The sequence below is a fragment of the Amphibalanus amphitrite genome, unplaced genomic scaffold (assembly GCF_019059575.1).
Source record: "Amphibalanus amphitrite isolate SeventyFive unplaced genomic scaffold, NRLGWU_Aamphi_draft 000432F_arrow, whole genome shotgun sequence".
Lineage (NCBI taxonomy): Eukaryota > Metazoa > Arthropoda > Thecostraca > Balanomorpha > Balanidae > Amphibalanus > Amphibalanus amphitrite.
The window spans coordinates 295,395-316,559 of NW_024881926.1; the positions used below are offsets into that span (position 1 = coordinate 295,395).

Genomic DNA, 21,165 nt, shown 5'->3' on the forward strand with positions numbered 1-21,165 from the left:
AGAGAATTTTTCGGGTGGGCTATAGCCACATTATAGCCACAGGATGCGTTATAACCATCATCAAGTAAAACTTTCACCAAATGCATAATCGAGCCATCGCGTCAAAATTGGAACAAAATAAATTTTGCCGTAAGGAAACCTTTGCAACCAATGTCAGCTTCAACTTCTTCAGCATGTTTTAGCAGTTCCTCGGTTCCAATGAGGAGCACACTTCAAGTTCCAACATTGGTAGCCACCAGCCAGCCATCCTGAGGTCAGGTCAGACCGCCTGTGTCGATCTATCCTCCGCAGATCTCTCTGCGGGCAAACCAATCCTCGAAATGGCTTTCGGGGGTGGGCTGGCGGCGGCAGAGGGGATGGGATGGGCGGGGTGGGGGGGGGGGACAGGGCGACACTCGGCGACCCAGCGCGGCGGAGAACAATCAGCAATAGCGACCGGTAATTCGATCAACCTCCCTAATAGGCACGGATTCTAATCTTTGTGAGTGCCGGCATGAAAATAACATAGAGGATTAAAAAATGAGCAATTGCAAGAATGGCATACAATTAAATTAGGGCCAGGATATATTGGAGGGTCCGCGGCGGGATGCACCAGTGACATTCGGCTCACGGAGCGGTGACGATCTCGTGCGGGTGCAGCGGAACGACCAGTGGAGAGCGGAGGTGCTGGTGGTGTTGGTGTTGGTGTTGGTGTTGTTGTTGGTGCTGGGGGAGGCGATAGAGGTACTGGTGGTGCTGATTTTGTTAGTGGCGCTGGTGCCGATGAAGGTTATTGAGGTGGTGTTAGTGGTTGTTCTGGTGGTGAAAAACCTGGTGCTGCAGGTGGTGCTGGAGGTTGCGTTAATGTAGGTGATGGTGATGATGATCTGAGCTCTCCAAAGACCTAATCATCGACGAATGTTCGTCTCAAAAGAAATGTGCGGTTCTGCAAATTGCGGCAAAAACAGTTGTTCATTATCAAAATTGTTGGCTCATCATGGTTCATTTACTTTTGGTTCCTAGTTATGTAATTATGTATTATTTCTCATGTGACTAGCGCAACAATCGGGTGGACATGTATTTCATGGAATGAATATTTAGGCAAACAGTTCTATTGATAACGCTGGCTGGCTTGTATGTATTTTTCTTGTGCAGATTTCATCGAACCTCATTTTGAACACCCTAAAGGTTATGGTGTTGTTTGTTGTCATACGATATGATCATATATTTAGCATTCTATCTTGTGTGGATGGCGACTAAAATATTTTACGCAACCAGCTGTTCACACAGATGTCTGTCACCGATTTACCGCACGGTTGGATGAAGAAACCAGTAAGATATGACAAAGGACAAATGCTGTTAGTACTTGATTCACTATTTTGCACTCTTCCGAGATTGGATAATTGGATATTATAGCTCGTCTAAATGTATACAGTTATGAGACCTTATTAGGTACTAGTGGTCAGAATTCAGTTTCCTTAATGCTGGCAAGGTGCAGCTTTGAACTTAAGATAAGACTATCAGAAACATGTCAATGCTCCTTTCAAATCTAAATTAAACTGTAAGCTTCAAATAATATAGCGTAGTGTAAACACGAAATTAGGTGAGCTAAATGAGACACAAGTTGCATGGCTATGCCGCAACTTCACGAGAAGCCCAACACACTCATCAGTTTGTTTTTGTAAAGCTAACTTTGAATATAAAAAGATCCTCCAAGCATTTATTGCGATTAGCTGACATAAACACTCAAACAGAGATAACCAAATTTTGATTCCAGCCCTATCTTAATGGCAGATACTACCAAAATTTTATCTATGCTTGATACATTCTCTGCTGTGCGATATTTTGTCGTAAGCATACGAATCTTTTTCGGTGAAAATGTGATTATGGATTCCTCCGCTCAGCATGATTTTGTTAGTGATACGTTGGTCGTTGGCTGTGGTGCTGATACCCTTCATAGATATGAGTCTTTATATTCTTCATTCTGAGAATCTGCGCCTGAAAACCCTTGCAATTTTTTTCCGCGGGCTATCAAGAAGTTTCAATATGATGTAATGATTTCGTATCATCATAAGCAGCAACTCATATGCCTGTCCCGTAGCTCAGTTGGTAGAGCATTGGACTCCCGGTAGTGAGAGCCCGGGTTCGAGACGCTCCGGCGCTCGATATTTGAGACTCCTGACGGGGATGGTCTGCGGTTGGTGGGAGCAGCCGCAGCCAGTTGAAGTCAGTTGAGTGGGACAGGCCGTGTCCGGCTTTGAAGGGCACGTTAAACTTTGGCATCTAAAGTATCCCGTTACACGGAATTGCGCGATCGGACGGTAGGGGTCGGGGTCTACGCAACAAGCTCTGCTTAGCGTGGGCTCCGGCTCTGTCAATCCGTCCATTCAAACTAGAGTTGCAAAGTTTTCCCAATGGGCTGCTACCGGCACCGCCCCGCCCCACACAAATTTTCTGGGATACCGGCATGCTACCACGCCCCAAGCAAAAACACCGCCAAATTACCGGCATACTAAAAAACCTGCATTCTTGATTCTGGCTTACCCCTACACTGAAAACAATTCAACCCGCGTACAGCGAGTAAAACCCGCTGCTGGCGGGTACACCTACCCACCACCTAATTTGACACTCTACCAGCGGGTGCGTTTACCCGCATATTGCAGGCTGTCAACCCGAGTATATTGTGTACCTAACCCGCATAGGATGGGGACTCAACCCACACACAGAAGGCAACCTACCCGTTCGCAGCGGGTACACAATCCGCACATGGCGTATTACCTGCGCTGCGTGGGTTGGGAACTCGCTTTCTGCGAGTACAAATATCCGCTGGTAGGGTGTCCAAATCAGCTGGAGGGTAAAGTACCCTCCAGTGGCGGCGTTCAAGGAGGAAAACGCCGCCATCGCCGGGATTCGAACCCGATATCTTTAATATTACAAACCGATGCGCTACCAACTGCGCCACAGGCGACCCGACGCAAAGCGACTGAAATGTCGGTGTATATCAGATTAAAATGAAGAACTGACGGCGGACTCAATACAGAAAGTAAAAAGGCTTATCTTAGACAATTGACATGAATCCACCTATAGTGCTTTAAATATTAAGGAATAGTTTGGACAAATATTTCATTTGCATCGGGAAAGATTTATTTATCCAGGCTTATTTTTACCAATAAAATGTGCTAAGAACGGTCTGCAAACTTCACCACAATGCGCCAGATTCGCGGACTGCAGAATATTCTGCTGAGCGTTCCAGCGAAATATTCTGCCGGCCAAGACGTGACGTCATCCAAACAATGATTCAAATGTCCCAAGCCCGTTAAGTACCCTCCTAACTCACAGAACGCAGCCCCACAGCTGTTACAGTTACGATTACAATTGCCTTGCACATCTCTACCCCTGCCTGCACAAGCACGCAGCCGAGCCGAAAAGCGACTATTGTGGCGCGTCACATTTCAACACTCGTTTGAGCGTCGAAGTCAAAAGTATTAATTCCAAAACCAATGCCGTGCATCAGTGGGATATCTGCCATGACACATGCGTGATCAAGGCAACCTGCGTATAGCATGTCACCTACCTTGGCGCAGCGAGTTACACGATGCAAAACCTGCGTGATGCGCTTACTCCGTGGGCGCGAGTAACGCCTGCGGCCACAACCCGCTGCGGACGAGTGATTGACCCCGCCAGAGGAGGTTTCATGTATCCGCGCATGACGGGTTGCTGTTTTACCCGAGTATAGCGGGCGTTGACACCCGTGAAGCGGGTGAAAGCTACGATGATAACGGGATGCTCTGCGAAACGCGGGAAGCTAAACGGGTAGTCAGCCTACCCGGCAGCAAAAACTCGCGCAGAGCGGGTAATTTCTTCAAAATACCCGCGATACCCGGGCCAACTCGCAATCCGCGGGTTGAATTGTTTTCAGTGTACATGAGATGCCACATTTTGGCAATTTCAGTAACCGCCCCACCCAGCAGCCACCCATTGTCCAACCAAAACTCCAGCAGCCTGATTTTGGCTGAGTTGGCCCCACAAATACCACAATTTTGAAACTCAATTCCAGTTTACAGCTGTTAAAATAGGGGAAGCCGGGGGAAGCCCGGCATAGTAAGCTCTTTTTCATTTTTATTGCATACCATACGTGCTGTATAAAATGTTGATATCCTGCTAGCTAGCTAAGTTCATTGGCCGTGTTTTCCCAAAAATTCGGTTTCGTGGAATAAGTATAAGGTTGAGAAAATCGAGTTTTAAAAAAGTGTTGAATTTTCTGGGGTAAGCCCGGCATAGGGGTAACGCCGGCCACCTCCCCAGCGCTTTACAACGAGTTGATGAAACCATTATGTGTTTTCCAAATATTAACGGAAAGTGAAATATTAAGGTACTGATTAGCTCTGGACATCTTAGAGTTTATGTCACTACTGGTATTTTAGCTAGCGTCTACTACATATACAGTACAGGTCGATGAAAATCGTGATGCAAAATTGACAAAAAAATGTGTATTTCAAAATTCCTTAAAATTTATTTTTCTTTTTACCTTAATGCATCATATTGCATATCATTCGACTCGGCTGATGAAGATGAACACAACGACACCATTTTTGAAGCTCTAGCTTCATTGTCTGTCGCGTTATCTGCAAAAACGTAGTTTGACCCTAGTTGACCTTAAGTGACATGACTGGCTTTGTCTATGATAACATGTTTATTTTCGAAATTTATCTTTGATCTAGGTGTAAACCAAACCTGCTCAGTACCTATTATCTCATGGAAAACAGTGGTTTAGTGGCATTGCTCTCGGTTGGGGGTAAGCTTGGCCACTCGCCCGGGGTTACCCCAATGTGCTAATTTTTATTTTAGAACAGCGATATTCGAAAAAGTGTCATACTTAAGCCAGCCTGCCTCGTCACCCCTCACTACAAACACTTAAACGGTCCTTACATAACATTCGTATAAATATTAGTACTGTATGGTATAACATTAACAGTGCAACATATCTCACTTTTTAGCTAAAAACCCTTAAAATATCATTTTTGCGCTATAACTTTAACAATATGCAATTTTTGTCAGCCTTGACTTCTTTGCTGGCGTTACCTTAGCTGCCACGCTGAAAGGACAAACAGTTGAGCATTTTATTGTGAATAATTTAGCCGGAAACGGGGTGGCCGGGCTTCCCCCGCGCCCGGGCTTCCCCCGGCTTCCCCTATCACCTGCAATCAAAGAGGTATTGCCTACAAAAAGCATTAACACATTCATTAAAAAAGCAAGGTAAAAAAGAACTTGAATTACTGAAATGTGTTTCTGAAGACTGCACAGTGAGCAGCAATCACATTTACCACAAGCGTTCTTATTTTCCATATTACCCTAAAATGAACTATAGCTAGTCATAAATCACAATATAAAAAAAACTACAGATTTGGCCATGTTCCTAACTGAGGAAGCGAGATCAACATCTGCTTTTTCCTATTGCCATGGCTTGTTGGCTCGTGAGTAGGATACGAATCATTCAAAAATATGTGTTAATAACTCACTTGTCCTGAGAAGTCACCAAATAATATGTATCAAGGCCCTATATGTATAAAAATGATATAATATCCTGTCCCATCTCAAACGCGGGAACACAAACACAAGGTTATAAAGGATTTCGAAACAGATGCGCCATAACACAGTTTTTAACCAGCTGATTAAAACACTGCAAAACAAAGTTTTTGAACTGCAAACTCCTGCCTCGTGAATGATTTTATTGATTAAAATCATCCAAAACAAAGTTTTTGAACTGCAAACTCCTGCCTCGTGAATGATTTTATTGATTAAAATCATCCAACACGATATAAAATTCCAATAAAATCAACACTGTGAGTGTTATTCACTACAAGAAAATCCACTTCTCTTGAGTAATTCAACCAAAAGGGCATATGAATAAATATTACGTCATCAGCTTACATCTTTTTTTTTTTTAAGGGACAGAGGATCTTGAAAGTCAATCCTTGGTTGCTTGATCAGCTAATCTACTGCGCCACTTTCTATTCATTTCGTCCAAGGCCATCTATAGAAGGTACAGTCACTCTCTCGCCGACCAATCAGAGACAGATCCTGAGTGACGTCACCCCTGATGTTCGATAGGGGTACTCCATTCCTTTACAACGTAAAAATGACTAACTTCATTTGAAGATTGTTGGTGACACTCTACACATATTGCTCAACCATTGATGTCATTGGAAAGTCCAACTAATTTTCTAGCGATAAAAAAGAGCAGCAATATGCTAAGAAATGGCCGGTTTTGAAGATATAGACGATTTAAAAACCCTCTGCAGTTGAAGGAAAGCAACGTAAAAACGCATCGAGCTTATATTTTTACTATGAATAAATCATTTTTCAGTAAGTTTTTAGATATGGTATCGATTTATTCAACAACTTTATTACAATATTTTTATTACTTAGAACTTTATTTCAAAATAATATTTTCAAAAATGGCAACTGTTGGCAAGTAGCTTCGAAGCGATTGTGGCGCGCCGCGCCATTATTGTCCTGAGGCCCCCATATGATGTCATCAAAAGTGGAGTGACATGGGCCTGATTTCGTCTGCATGTTGTGTTTTCTTGTAAAGATAAGACAAAATGCCAGTTTAATTCATTTTCATTTCATTTTGGGACCAAAGATAGGCTCAGGGCTACCTAACACCTGCCTTTTCAGCTGGATTTTCAGTGTCAAATTCTTTGTAGAGTATTAGAAGAGTCAGACATTTCGTTTTTCTCACAGACAATGACAATAGGTTACATTGTTTTTGTACCTATTGTCATTGTCTGTGAGAAAAATTTGTAGAGTATCTCAGACCACATCTCAGGACTCAAGGCCAGTTTCCAAACAATGTGTTTTGTGTTGTTTCAGTTTTGATTCTGCCTTTTGCTAGGGAATGTTGCCATTAACATTAATTTATTTTATTGTATTATGCCTATTACCTACCATTAGACTTACTAATTGGTTTTGCTTTTGCAACATGAATGAGTATTCTTCCTTTGATAGACCACAGTAGATTCTTGACAATTCTTATTAGAGCCAAACCTGTGAAATGCTGAGGTTCATGTGTACAATTACCCTTAGCAATGGAAGTTGGAACTTCTACCACAAAATGTATTTTGCAGTAGCTAAGATTGCTGTTATTACAATTCAATAGCCTCTTAGTGTCCAAAGTTTGAATCATATGCTGATAATTTTTTTTGTGCAAAATCAAAAATACCGGCATGCTACCGGCAAGACATGCCAGATACCACGAAAAAACCTGCGGTAGTGAAAAATTACCGGCATGCCGGTAGTGCGGTAGGGAAATTTTGCAACTCTAATTCAAACATTCGAGCTAAAATTAAAAAAATATGCCTCTGCATATCACTGTAAAATAAAATGCTTACTAGTTTCCTAGTTATCCGACCACTTAAACTGCACTGTAAACATGTGAACTAATGTCCTAGTTATCCGGCCACTTTTCACCAACAAAATGCGAGTTGACTTCACTTTTCACTGACAAAATACGAGTAGATTTCAACTCTGCTCGCATTTTGTTAGTGGAAAATGGCCGGATAACCAAGAAATTAGAAAACATTTTTTACAGTATAACTATACCTCTGAAGACCTTCTATAGGCCTCATTATTCAGAGCTCTATGAGCAGTCAAACGTCACAAATGAATTTTCATGCTTATCTTATTTCAATATCATGCAACAAATCGTATTTTCCTTTCGGTTCCACAGAATGAAGAATAGAGCATACCACCAGTGGATAGCATACTGCATATGTTTATGTAGTGCTCTGGAGGTGTTCGCTTTTGTTTCGGGTTTCAGGGAGACTCACTGCGGCAATAGTCGGCACCAGTCATATAAAAAGCGGTATAAATCTATCGGACTAGGGAGAACTATGCATGAAAAAGACGTCAGGTGAATTCATTGCATGCTTCAATGCCTTTTTAAGGATAACAGAGTGTGACACGGGTTTTACGGCCTACTGCGCACAGTTCGCGATACAATCTGAAGGCGAATTTAAGCGACCAAAAAAGTTGCGTGCGAAATGCTACATGGGTGTGTACTGAAACATACGGTGGGAAATATTCATGGGACGACCAAAATTATTTACGAAGCATACACCCAACGCTCTCTGTTCAACATACAAAGAACTTATGATGCTGTCATTGCTTAGCGCTCATAAGCGCATGCAGATTTTGACGCCTCGGAATAATTCTACTTCCATCAACTTGAGCTAAAACCGCGGTACAACAGTCATCGTGTAAACACGCGATATTTGTCTACGGTTCTTTGTTGCTCTTAGCTAATGATATTTGTTGTTAAAATCGTCAATGTCAGTGGAAAGCTCCCCAATCAAATTCGATTGCAATGCTGTTAAATCATAAGTACTTAGCATTAGACAGCAGAGCTATGAAGCTATGTTTTATACCAAAAGTTGGCCTATTAGCCTCAGCATGGTTCACTTATCAACTATTCACATATTGGTTGCTTCGATAGGTATGCGAATCATGTTATGGGAAAAGTTGAATAGTTTGTAATCGTCCCAGCCGTTGGTGAAAATGAACCACTAACTTGTCGTTCAAGTTGGTGCGACATCAATCGCGTGACAGACCTCAATCAACACACACTGGATAAGACTGTTCAAGTATTCATACTAGCCACAAAGTTTAGAACCGAAAGGTGTCAACCAACACTAGGACCAACACTGGTGCCGTTGACAGAAAGCAGGAGAGCCACCCATACCAGATAATTTTCAGCAGGTGACCTACCTTCCAACGCCTTGTTCGTGGAGAGGAGAGCCAGCAGCACGTCCGGCGGAGGTCGCTCCAGACCGGTCATGGCTCACACAGGTCAGTCCAGGTCAGGTCAGGTCGCCGCCGCACCGGTCACCGCACCTCCGTCGCACCGAGCGGCCGCCGCCGTCACCGCCGCCGCCGCCGCCGGCCGTCTAATTTGCTCGAGTGCTCTGTTGCGCCGACCAATAAAAATGGGGCTGTCAGGTCCCCGGCCCGCTGACCATTAGTCTTGATTAAAGCCGGGGAGAGGAAGGCTGCCGCCGCGGTCACGTGGTGTCTTGGCCCCGCCCACGGGCGTCGATCGAAGGCGGCACAAGATGGGCGCGTCGCTGCGCCGTCGACGGCCGGCGGCGGCGACCAATGGGGGGCGAGCGGCGCGCGCCGGTCGGTCCGACGCGTCGGCGGCAGGGTCCGAGCGACGACGACGGGCGCGAGCGACGGCGGGGACGACGGAAGCACCGGGAGAGCCGTGCCGTGTCCAGAGCGGCCGCCGTCACACACTGGGGTCTCAGAGGGTGCATGGGGGCAGTCAGGTGGCTGGAAACGGTCTGGAGGGGGCGCTGAGCTGTGCTGTCACCGTCGTGGGGTTCCAGAGAGTGCACGGGGTCACTCAAATGATTAAAGACACTATGGTCGACATAGATAGTATGCTATCAGCTAGGCTGGCGTGCACTTCTGCTGCATACAGCTTGTTGGTGGCGTCAGTCGGTTTATGAGTCCGTGGAGCTCCGGTCAATGTTTTTATTTATTTATTATGACATACGACATGCAGCCTATGGTGGCTTTTGAGTTGAGGCACTAAGACAGGATCTGAAAAGATGTTAGGTAAGAGGAGCACTCATGCAAGCAAACACACTAAATCACAGCGCACGCATCACCTTACAACTGCCTAAATCAAGTCGCGTTCTTTCTTGCGCATCGCTCGCCTTGAGGCTCCACCCAGGCTCAAAAGGCGAGGGTAGTCACTTTAGTTTTTGTCGAAGTTGGTCCTGGATCTCAGAAGGGGCCGTATTCACGTCGACTTCGTAAGTCGATTTTCTTTCGTAAGTATAATTTCCCAGCCAACATGCCCATATGGGCCCCACATGGGCAGTTGATGGGCATGGTGGGCTAGGTGGGCCATGGGCTATAGATGGGCAGATATGTGGGCTGCATGTAGGCCCCACATGGGCTGCCCGTGTATTTTTTGGCATACATAGTGCTTGGAAATGAGATTGTCTGCACCATATAGGAGGGCTGGGGCATACCTAGGAATTTTGGTGAACATACATTTTTGCAAGCATTCACGCGGTGTTCCTGTATGGTGTGGCAAACATGGGCACTGCGTGGGCAGCCCATGTAGTGGGGTTTAGGTGGGCTGGCTGTGGGCAGCCATATTGGGCCCACGTGGGCCCCATATGGTACCCACCTTGTATGGTACACGAAAACCGATATACGAAAATCGATATGACCAATAATTATATTGGAAGCGCGGAATTGATGAGGAAATCATGGCTTCGGATAACCTTGAAATGACCTAACACTCTTGCATTCCTTTCGAAGCTGACAGTTATGAGAAAATCTCACAGGATCCAGCTCGGATCTAGGAAGTCTAGATCCAAGATCGGGCAGGATCCCGGGCCATGTACAGCAACAACAACCATTCTTACATATAATAATATATATAATGATATATTAGCACATTATATTCTATAATTTAGAATATAACATAATTGTAAAATGTTTTGCATGCTCTGAGCCCTGTCGAAGCAAACACTCTTGTGCATTTTTTTTAAGTTCATGTCGACGCACGGAATGAGCTTATGAGCTTACGCCATTCAGAAAGGGTTCCGCGCCTATTTCATCGTCCACCGATGTGAAGAAGTCCAAGAATGTCTTATCATATCAAAACCTGAGATTATCTATGCCTTTTGCCTGCAAGGACCGCAGCGAAGCCAGCGATCGATCCATGTGTCCAGCCGTATGGTCCAGTAAAATGTGAATCAGATCAAGCTCATTGATGGTGGCCCCGATGGTTAAAAACGGCTGGGTGTCTCGGAGAGTCTCAGCTCGGTATGAAGGAGAGAATAAGCACTGATGAAAAAGCATCCGTTACTTTATAGTCTGGAGGAATTTGGGTGGCTTAGAAGGACCAATATTGCTAGTCCTTTAACTGAAGCACTGCTCTTCCTTTTTTCTTTAATAAACATAGAAAACTGAGAGTCTTTAAAGCCAGCACCATTGATAACATGAATCATGTTATCTACGCCAGCACATCTTCAAATAAACCCAGTCCCCATGGTTAACGCATTCGGCGAACGCGGAGCTCAGACACGAGTGTGTATTTCCCGTCGACTGCACAGTTGATTGTTCATGTGATCTGACAGTCCCCTTCGGTGTGACCATTTTGCGTCACTTTGCGTCCCGTCGAATCAACACCACTGTGAGCATAAGTGGCCTTACCAAACCAAATTGGTCCAAGTGAAAACAAACGCCACCAAATTGAATCAACTCAAATCGGATCAAGTGATAGACAAAGCGGAAAGCATCCAACAAACCGGGGGAGAATCAGACAGAATATTTACTGAGAGCAGAAGTCTCTGTCGCTCAAACTTAACTGAACTCATCTAGCTGAAAAAAAATAATATACCTGAATAACTTAGATGCGGACGGCTGCATTCATATGGTAGTTTTTTCAGCTTCTTTTTCCTGCTTTTTTTTTACACATCTTGTTACATCTACCACTGCGGGCTGTAGGGGAAGTTGGGGGAACGCCGAATACTTTTTTCTGACGCCCGTAGCACGCAAGGTAGACAACATAAGCTATTCTTGTTGGCGTCATTCGAGAGGCCAGTCTTTTGCCTTTCAAACATACCAGGCGCATTTGATGAATTTGCATACCGTTAAGCGCACAAACTAAAAATATCAAAGAAGTGACTTTTTCGGCGTTGCCCCGGACTGCGGGGAAAGCCGAAAATGGGAGAAATGATCTACGGGAATGCCGAAATTGATGTTTTGCTATTTTATCTCAAATTTTATCCAGAATTCGTCAAAGCTGACACGCGTTTTAAGAGCTTGAGGACGCTTGGTGCACACTGGAAGTTATAATTGTGTGATATAATAAGAAAAGGCCAGGTAAATCATTCCTTATGGTAACAGGCCGTTGTGTCGGTTAAAAGTGTAATTTGTGTGACTAAAAATACGCGTTGCTATTCTACGGTAAAGTTAAAGTTCGGTAAAGTTCACGTAGCATGCTTTAACACGCGTAAATGCACGTTTTCGGCATTACCCCAGCCAGCCATACTTCCATTTGCAGGCCCATAACTTTTCAACGTGCTGTATAAATTTCAAATAGGCAGCACACTTATGCAAAGACGTGCTGAAGATTACTTGACCGAATTGGCCAGACAAACGGTAGCATAATGAGTAGGAAATGCAGCTTCGAAGACGCATGTAGTACAAAGGAAACGTACCTTGAAAACGCTCTTGGCGCCCTCACAGCCGAAGTATTCCGAATGACGACTGGTAACAAACATGCGATAATTGGTAGTCACTTAAGCTTCAGAGCATCACTGACAGGTGTCATCCATGTCGTACGGTTTTCGAAATATCTCGAATTTCGGCTTTGCCCCAACCCCGGCATTGCCCCAACTTCCCCTAGTGCCTTTCAAGCACCATATTCTCCCACATCCCGCTGTCGGCCGGGTTTATATCCTCTCAAACTGCCCAAGTGGAGCGATCGAGCGCCTCTCAATGCGCCGAGCGTGACTGGGCCGGCGGCGAGCACGGCGCAGCTAAACGTCTCCCGCGGGACCGGGGAACGCGGCGACCAAATTAGCAGCCGTCGTTCATCACGGCAGCGCGACAAATGAGGCTCGGTTCGGGGGCGCGCGGGCTGGTTCGCACATTAGCGCGGTCGGAGGCGCCGGGAGCATGCCTCTGGATGCTCCCGGCGGCAGATGTCATCCCCCCCTCTGTCGGAGGCGAGGGGGCTTCTCTCTGTTTGCAGCGCAGACCGATGAAAGGCAGGCAGACAAAAGACCGGGGGCGGAAACCCGAATGCTGGATGCATGGCTTCTGATGAAAAGTCTGGTTTGTGCTCTAATAATAAGCTTGGACGGATTGTAGACAAAGATCGACCATTTGTTTTGTGCATTCGAGTAATTTTCTTCGATTTGGTAGCATAATCAGTAATCACTAATCAGTGCTACAACATTTTGGTCTTGAAAATTAACAATTCTCACAAGCGGCGTCAAAATCCTGCATGCTCAATGGCAAGGATCTGTAATGTCATTACAATTTGTTATATATGTAGACCGTGTTGTAGCTTGCAAAGCGAATGTTGCGTCGACTTTGCTGTATTGTGAGTGACGCCACAATCTCACGAGCACTTAAGCAACATCACATCGCGAGCACTGGACAGCCCGACCTGGATAACCGTCCGACACAGCAGTAACCATCCGAATCCCTCCCGAACACTGAGCACTCCCCGCGCCGCCTCGGCCGCGCCTTCGCCCGTGGCCGCCGCGCCGGCCGCCGGTACGTTCCCGGCCGCAGAGATGCAAACGCCGAGCACAGCCCGCGTGCCGCCTCGGTCGCGCCCTCGCCCGGGCCGCCGGCCGCCAGCATGCTCCCGGCCGCGGAGATGCAAATGCGGTGCACTTGCATTCCAAGAGATGCACTCCAGCTCCTACATATACAAATCAAAAATTATATCACCTCTCCTAGACATGTAGGGGAGAGCGGGGCCAGTTGAACCACTTTTTATATATTGACATGCACAGCGAGATCTAGTTGTCATATCGAAAAATGCATAGCACCATTAAAAAATATACTCTTTTGGCTTTAATTTAAGATATGTGAAATTATGTTTCAAACATATTTTGCTGCCAAACACATGCTTATAAAACAGCTCTACGCCCGTTTCAAATGACCCCGATGCGAGGGTCAATTGAACCAGCCCATGGGGTCAATTGCACCTATCCTTAACAATTGGATGTTTCCATATTTAAGGCCACTTTCTAAAGGACATATTTTGTCCGGTTTACTTTTCCAAATGCTACATTCAATAGGTCGTTGGAAAGCTAAAAGTGCAAAGTTCCTCATAATAGGTGACACAAAGTACATAGACTATGGTAAAATGGGCGGATGAGGAAAATGAGGAATATCTCAGTCTAAAGTGTGCTTTCAAGCAAAAGGCTGGAGATAAAGGGGTCAAAAATTGAGCTCCATCAAACTGCTTTTTCTGTTTAAACCGTCATTTTAAAGGTAGACTATTTCCTTTAATGTTAACAGCCCCCTGAACATAACCATTGCAAAGGTCACCGGGGTCGGTTGAAACGGCCTGTGGCCCTGGTTCAACTCTCAGTGAACCAGGGCGAAGAGAAGCGTTTCAATTGACCCCATCCGCTCCCGCCATCTCGTACGCGCCGTAAAGCACATGTCAAACGAGCTGGAGGGACGGCATCATGCTGAATGAGAGGCCAAATAAGGTGACATTCCGGAGCCAGAAGTGTTTCTTTCAGCAAACAAAGATATATAGGATATCACTAAATATTCACAATAATTATTTCTCCCAAACGCCCCTCAAAAACACAAAAACAAGTGCCAAATCAAAATAACCGTCCGTTCGCCGCCCAAACGCCGTTGACAAATGAAGTGGTGGAGCGCGGATGCGCAGTGGTGTTGGCAACGCTATCTGTTGCATACTGTTGAAATTAAAGCCATGTGTCATCTGACCCCGTGTTTCAACTGGCCCCGCTCTCCCCTAAAGCAAGTAAGAAAATATCAAACATTCATTGGATGATCGTTCGCACTATAGTTCGTTTTTTTCAAAAGGACGCTGGCTCCAAGTATGTTTTTCGAACAAGCACGTGTTTTAGCGAGCAAAACGAGCAAAAACTGAACCTGAGAAAATCGAACGTCGACTAATTTTAATATGTGATTTATTCCCGATAATTTCCATATGTGCGTTTTGGAAACATATATGAGAACAGTGGTGACGTCATACTGTCGAACATGTATTGCAATGTAACTTTACTTATAACTATCATGTACGGAACTGCTTACTCGATTATAAGCTCGGCAACAGTGAAAAACTAAGTTTCACCCAAATTCGTTGACACTTGTCCCATTGCACGGACATTTGGGGGCCTGCTGCCACCAGTGACGTCATCATAGTATGTTCATTTTTAAGAAACAATTTTCAGCTACTTACCGTGCACAATTTGAAATCGGCTATTTTTTCGGTAAGAAATTCTTCGCCAGACACTGAAGCTGCCAAAACTCACGTGAGAGCTTCGATATTGAACTTTGAGCCAGCGTCCTTTTGAAAAAAAAAAACGAACTATAGCAAGTTCTTTTGTGTATTTCTCATTGAACGCTTGATTTCTCTCAGCCAAGGCAAACGACGATTTTTTAACTGAAGCCAATAATGATGGTGGCGATGACTTGAGGTAACGGGCAGCTCTTTAGAAAAATAAGCACTTGGACGAAATCGGATTGGTCGGAACAAACCCCGTCGATCCACTAGTGACAGAGCCGGAGGAGTATTTAACCGTCATAAGGGAGGAGATGCCTACACAAATCGCGAAAAACAAAGAAACAGGTCTGTACCGTGGTGGTGGTAGGCTCATGAAACGTTATAGGCACGGAGGTGTTTTCACACCCTGCGCTCTTGTACTTAACTCAGTGCTTGCGTAGCGTCAAACGATGAATGACGTTCGAAAGGTAGTCTAAACTCGTTTGTAATTATTCCATTTATTTTCTGTCACTTCGCTTTCCTCGTGAATAACTATAAAGACTGTAAACACTATAAGATGCTGGTCTTAGTCTTAAACCTTAACATTTCATTTTGTCAATTGCATGAAGGTAAAAAAAGGTTTCTACTTGGCTTGGCAAGGATCTGTATGTGGGCAATGGTAGGCTAGTTATATGTATTGGATCACCTCCTTCAGGTCGTGCGCATGTGTATGCGAGCAAAGACTGCCGGCACCGTGCACGGTAGGTCCGCAAGTGCACATGTGTGTGTCACATGTCCTGACTCCCTGTCCTTACTCCTGGTTCTCATGCCCATGTGTTAGTACTTACCACGAGGGCTGAGACGGGACGTGGGCACGACAGTCTTCGACGCGACTCCAGCGGTGCGCGACCCTGCCGGCGTACGACGTGGCTGACGTGGTCTAACAAGAGCGACGATGTGCGCTGCATTTGCGACCGCCGTACTTCGCCCATTTTAACCGTTTTCGCACCCACCTATGTAGAATAGACTTTTAAATGTAGATTAACAATATCTTAATATGGTCGTCCTGGTGACGAACTGAATTATCGAGTAGGTACGAGCATGTACGAATACGCAGGCACGAATTGAACAAACGAACACGAAAACGCGCGAGCAGTATGGTACCGTATGTTTCCGTAGCTGAATTATTATAAGCGGAGTTCGACAGAGACAGGGGTCGAAAAACGCTACCGGCTGTCACTGGTGCTGGTGATTGGTTTTACGCCTCGACAGGTGAGGGTGGCACTTCTGGACACAATCCTTATTGTTTACTGTCTAGGAAAAGCTGGGGGCCCGGAACTACTTCGTAGTGACCGTAGTCACTTTTAGCGCAACAGTTTCCAGTGCATAAAATGGTAAACACCGAGGTCGTACATATTGACCACATTGACCAATGCACGGTATGACACCCAAAGGCCAGTCATCACTCATCAGAGATCTGCTTTGGGCATTTGGAGGCTTGTGTGGGGCCAGTGTAAAAACTGGATGTACGTACATATACAGTTCAGTATCCGCTTTATTTCAGTCTTCACTATTAAATAAGTAAAAATTAATATTGGAAACTTTTGAGGGTTAGGGCACTGATCATTAGTGGGCCCCCTCTGGCTAAAGGCTGGCTATAGAATACAGAGCATCGAACACGAAAGGAAAATCTAAGGCATTTTGGAAAAATGAGTATGCCCCGCAGCGTCGGATAACTACCACCTTCCAGTGGGTCAAGCCATCGGGGTCCAAGTCTATAATGGCACTTAACGATAGCACTAACCTTGTCTCACTTTTCGTTGAATTCTGTTCCGAATGGTTTCGGCCACAGACTGGCTGCACTGAGGTCGTTTGATATGTGCCACTGTAATTAAAGCCACCTGAGGCGCCCGGACACCAGGCTGAAGCTGGGTTGGAAATGCTTCGTCTTTGCAGATATCACTGGCCGCTGATTCTCTAGTGCCTGAACCGGTAGATGTCGTGGCAAAATTTGGTGTGATAATTTGGACCTTACCGCAGTCAGTGCACCCTAAAGCCCTAATAAAGATTAAGAAACGCCCCACCCAGAGAGAGATCACACCGTTCCGTGCTTCTATCCTCAGGATACTGAAATCCTTCTCCTCCACGCCGCAACCCCCCTCCGGACTGGACAGGCAACTTTATCTCATGCGGGCTGCTCCCTTGGAGCGGCACCGCTGCTCCTGGGGGAGCGCACCCCGTAGCCGGGTGCAGTGAGTGCCTTGGGGCTGGGTGGCCTGTCCTCTGGACGGGCTCAGCCCCGGCGACTCACTACTAGGGTGCCTGCCCAGACCAATGTCTCCCCCTAATCCCTATCATCCTTCAGGCTCTGCAATGGTCTTGTCAGACCGAAAGGGCCTAACCCAACAAAACAAACAAACAAACCACCCAGAGCTTCTGGATTCTCGTTCCAGTCCACCATTCCGTCACCCTAGCCCGCCGCCGCGCTCCCTCACCTCAGACCTCCGTTCCTAGCTTGACGAGCGTTTGGGCCTTAGTTAAGCCTTGCTGTAGGCTTACTGTATAAAACCCATCGAGACAGCCCGTCTCGGTGAGCTTAGTTGGCGAACTACTGTCTTGGGGTGGGTTTCTGGCGGATCGCTGTCCCAATAGGTTTAGATGCGACCGACTGTCTCTGAATGTTTGAGCGGTCTCCTCCCGCTGTGAGCTATTTTCAGTTGATATCTGTCTCAGAAATACTTTTTAAAGGAAGGTTAAACGGAAATCCAGGGTTACTTTTAAAGGGGGGGAAAGAGGGAATTTCCCCCCTTCGAAAATTCCGCTCCCCCTTTCAAATTGTGTCATAATGGCTAGGGAGGGAAGGGGGAATTTCCCCCTTTCAAAATTATTTGTGAGCCCATTTTCAATTAATTCGCTATTCAGATTCTCTTGTCATCGTTATTCAGATTCTAGTCATCAATTAACGTTGCTGGCGCTAAGATATTATCAATGATTGTGGGCAGTGGCACCGCCCGGGCGGAACTTAAAATATCCGGAACTCCAGGTTTGACCCGATACCGATCGGATGGTCGGTGGGACCGTCTCTTGTCTTGTCTTTTCGCACTCACTCAGGGGCGGATCCAGCAAAACTCTAAGGGGAGGGTCATGATTCGAAGTGGATTCAGCTCAACGTATTTCGGCCACTTAATTTTGGTGGTGCCCTAATTTCATTTTTTGGACCTGAGGTTCCACTGCTAGGCCGCAGGCATGCCCCTGGCAGGTTCGTGGTGCCGCTGGAAGAAACATGTTGCCCCTGACAGGCCCAATATGTGCCCATGCGAGGCCGGTGGTGCCCCTGCGAGGCCGGTAGTGCCCCTGCGAGGCAGGTGGTGCCCCTGGCAGGTCTGTGATGCCCCTGGCCCTGGCATGTCTGTGGGGCTCTTGCGAAGCCGATGGTGTTCCTGACAGGACTGTGGTGCCCCTGACAAGCCTGAAATGCCCCTGAAAGAACCGTGGTTCCCCTGACAGGCCCAAACTACCCCTGCGAGGCCGGTAGTGCCCCTGGCAGGCCTCTGGTACCCCTGGCAGGTCTGTGGTGCCCCTGGGAGACCTGTGGTGCTCTTGCTAGGCCGATAGTGCTCCTTACAGGGCTGTGGTGCCCCTGCCTGACAAGCCTGTGGGCCCCTGACAGGCCCGGGTGCCCCTGCTAGGCCTGTAGTGCCCCTGGCGGGCCTGTGGTGCCGCTGCTAGGCCGCTGGTGCCCCTGGGCCCAGACAGGACTGTGGTGCCCTGACAAGCTTGAAGTGCCCCGACAGGCCCGTGGTGCCCCTGCGAGGTTGGTGGTGCTCCTGGCAGGTCAGTGGTGCCCCTGTCAGACCTGTGGTGCTCTTGCTAGGCCGACGGTGCTCCTGACAAGCCTGTGGTGCCCCTGACAAGCCTGTGGTGCCCCTGGCAGGCCTTTGGTGCCCCCGGACTCCGGAGGGGGGGGGGGGTCATGACCCATATTTGACCCCCCTGGATCCGCCACTGCACTCACTGGCATATCGGCACAGGCGTCGGCGTAGAAACCGGCGGGGGACGGGGGTCATGACCTCCCCGAATTTTATTCCCCCTCTCGACTTTTCCTGTAAAAGTAACCCTGCGGAAATCGAACGTAAAATGAACAGAGGAAATGGAAACGAGTTACTCATTGAAGAATAGCGCTCGCCTACTTCAAAAGGTTCGGCACCGTTCTTCAATATCTGATATGCGATCGGGTTATGGCACAATTTTTCCCATTGGAGCTTTTTTCTAATACAGCAATACGAAAATCTTTACATCGTCCAATGGCGGATCCAGGGAGCGGGCATTTAAAGCAAATATTTACTCCCCCTCCCCCTGCATCGCCCAAAACAGACAAAACGTATGTGCCTTATGTTTCCTAATAATAAAACTTTATCAGGAATGTTTTTGCTTTATACTGTTCAACAGTATAAAGGAATCGAAATCCGAGGAGTTTTTGGATTTTAGACACTTTTTGGGGGGTATGTCCCCTACAGCGTCGAAAACTCCTTTCTGCATCCGTCTATGACATCATCTCGACTAAGATCTTGCCCCTCCCCCCCCCCCACGCCAAAATCGAATCAGCCGCCACTGGTCACGATGTGTAAAATTGATGCCCGCAGCCCGAAGGCGTTCAGAGTGACGTACCCAAGGGGGGGGCCACGGGGGCCATGGCCCCCTCCTGAGCGCCGAAGGCGCTCAGGGGGCCCCTCAGGCCCCGGTAGGGGAAGGTGGGGTAAGACGGACCAGCTAAGGTTTGAGGCCGCATATCTTGCTACACTGCTCTCGTATTTCATATTATTTATAGTCTTCGGAATGCTCAATCCTTCCTCTGTTGATATGTGTAAAGACTTAATTTCAAATTAAAGACATCTAGGTGGTGGATGCTCTTAAAGAGGGACATGTCAAAAACTCAGACAAGGAAAAACGTGGGGTAAGACGGACCACCCAGCAGTGCCTGCTATCCGTTCATGTGTGTTACACTTCTGCTCTGTACTTGTGAGAAAAAGTAACCAGAATAACAAATGAGCCTTTATTCTTTACTCATGTGTGATGGAAGTGCAGCTAAAAGCTGGGAACATGTGTGTTGATTGTCGTTTGGCATGAATGCATGCTAACTGAGCACTTGCATGCATGGCTCACATGCAACAAAGACTCCTTCCTGAAAAATTAGCTTACTTAAACTTGTGTCAATGTTTTGGAAAAGAACTTTCCATATGCAGGGTACAATGGACCACCACAGGGTAAGATGGACCACAGTGGTCCGTCTTGCCCCAAATCTAAATTCTGTCATTATCATGACGTATATGTCAAATAGCCCAACATTGCAAAACCTTGTCTTTCCTAAAGTGTGACTATAACTAAGTTTATAACTTTGTTCTTCACAGTAAAATGCAAAATAGAAACTAATCATGCAAGAAAGGCGCCGTAATTGAATCACCCGTAGACCTCTTATATTAGATCGGTTTGACGAAAAACAACATTTTTCTCAATAACTCAAAAGCTATGCATCCTAGCAGCATGAGCTCAAGGTGGCCATTGTTACGAAGGAAAACAAACATAGTGAGTGCATAAAGCAGTAGATACCAGCAGCGGTTCAGCCGGGAGGGCTGGTGGTCCGTCTTGCCCCGCTGGGCCGTCTTACCCCACCTTCCCCTATATTTTTCAAACACTGGATAAAACGTCTTTTACTAGGAGGAAAAAATGATATCAAAGTTTCATTTATAAGCCCCCGGTTACCGAGGGGCCCCTGCGGCCTGCAGTCATCCGAGGGCCCCCGGTTTCCTGGGCCCCTGGTCGCCTAGGGGGCCCCTGGTAGCCGGGGCCTGGTCGCATGGGGGCCCCTGATTGCCTGGGGTCCCTTGTCGCCTAGGGGGCCCTGGTAGCCGGGGGGCCTGGTCGCATGGGGGCCTCCGGTCGCATGGGGCCCTGATCGCCTGGGGCCCCTAATCGCCAAGGGGGCCCCTGGTAGCGGGGGCCTGGTCGCATGGGGGCCCCTGGTTGCCTGGGACCCCTGAGGGCCCCTGGTTGCCTGGGGGCCCCTGGTCGCCTGGGCGGCCTGGGGGCCCCCGGGTGACCTAAGGGCCCCTTCGGAAGCAGGTGGCCCCCTCCTGGGCGAAATCCTGGGTACGTGCCTGACCGCGTTCTGA

General features: G+C 47.0%; 1 protein-coding gene across 1 annotated transcript in view; it reads right to left on the bottom strand.

Annotated features, from left to right (window-relative positions):
* Positions 1 to 8,911, bottom strand: part of LOC122391324 (LIM/homeobox protein Lhx3-like) — a 76,039-nt gene extending 67,128 nt beyond the window's left edge. Inside the window, exon 1 of the mRNA XM_043385122.1 lies at positions 8,749 to 8,911. Within this exon, the coding sequence (XP_043241057.1) occupies positions 8,749 to 8,818 (70 nt within the window). The 5' untranslated portion in view covers positions 8,819 to 8,911. The remainder of the gene's footprint in view (positions 1 to 8,748) is intronic.
* Between the last annotated feature and the right edge of the window lie 12,254 nt (positions 8,912 to 21,165).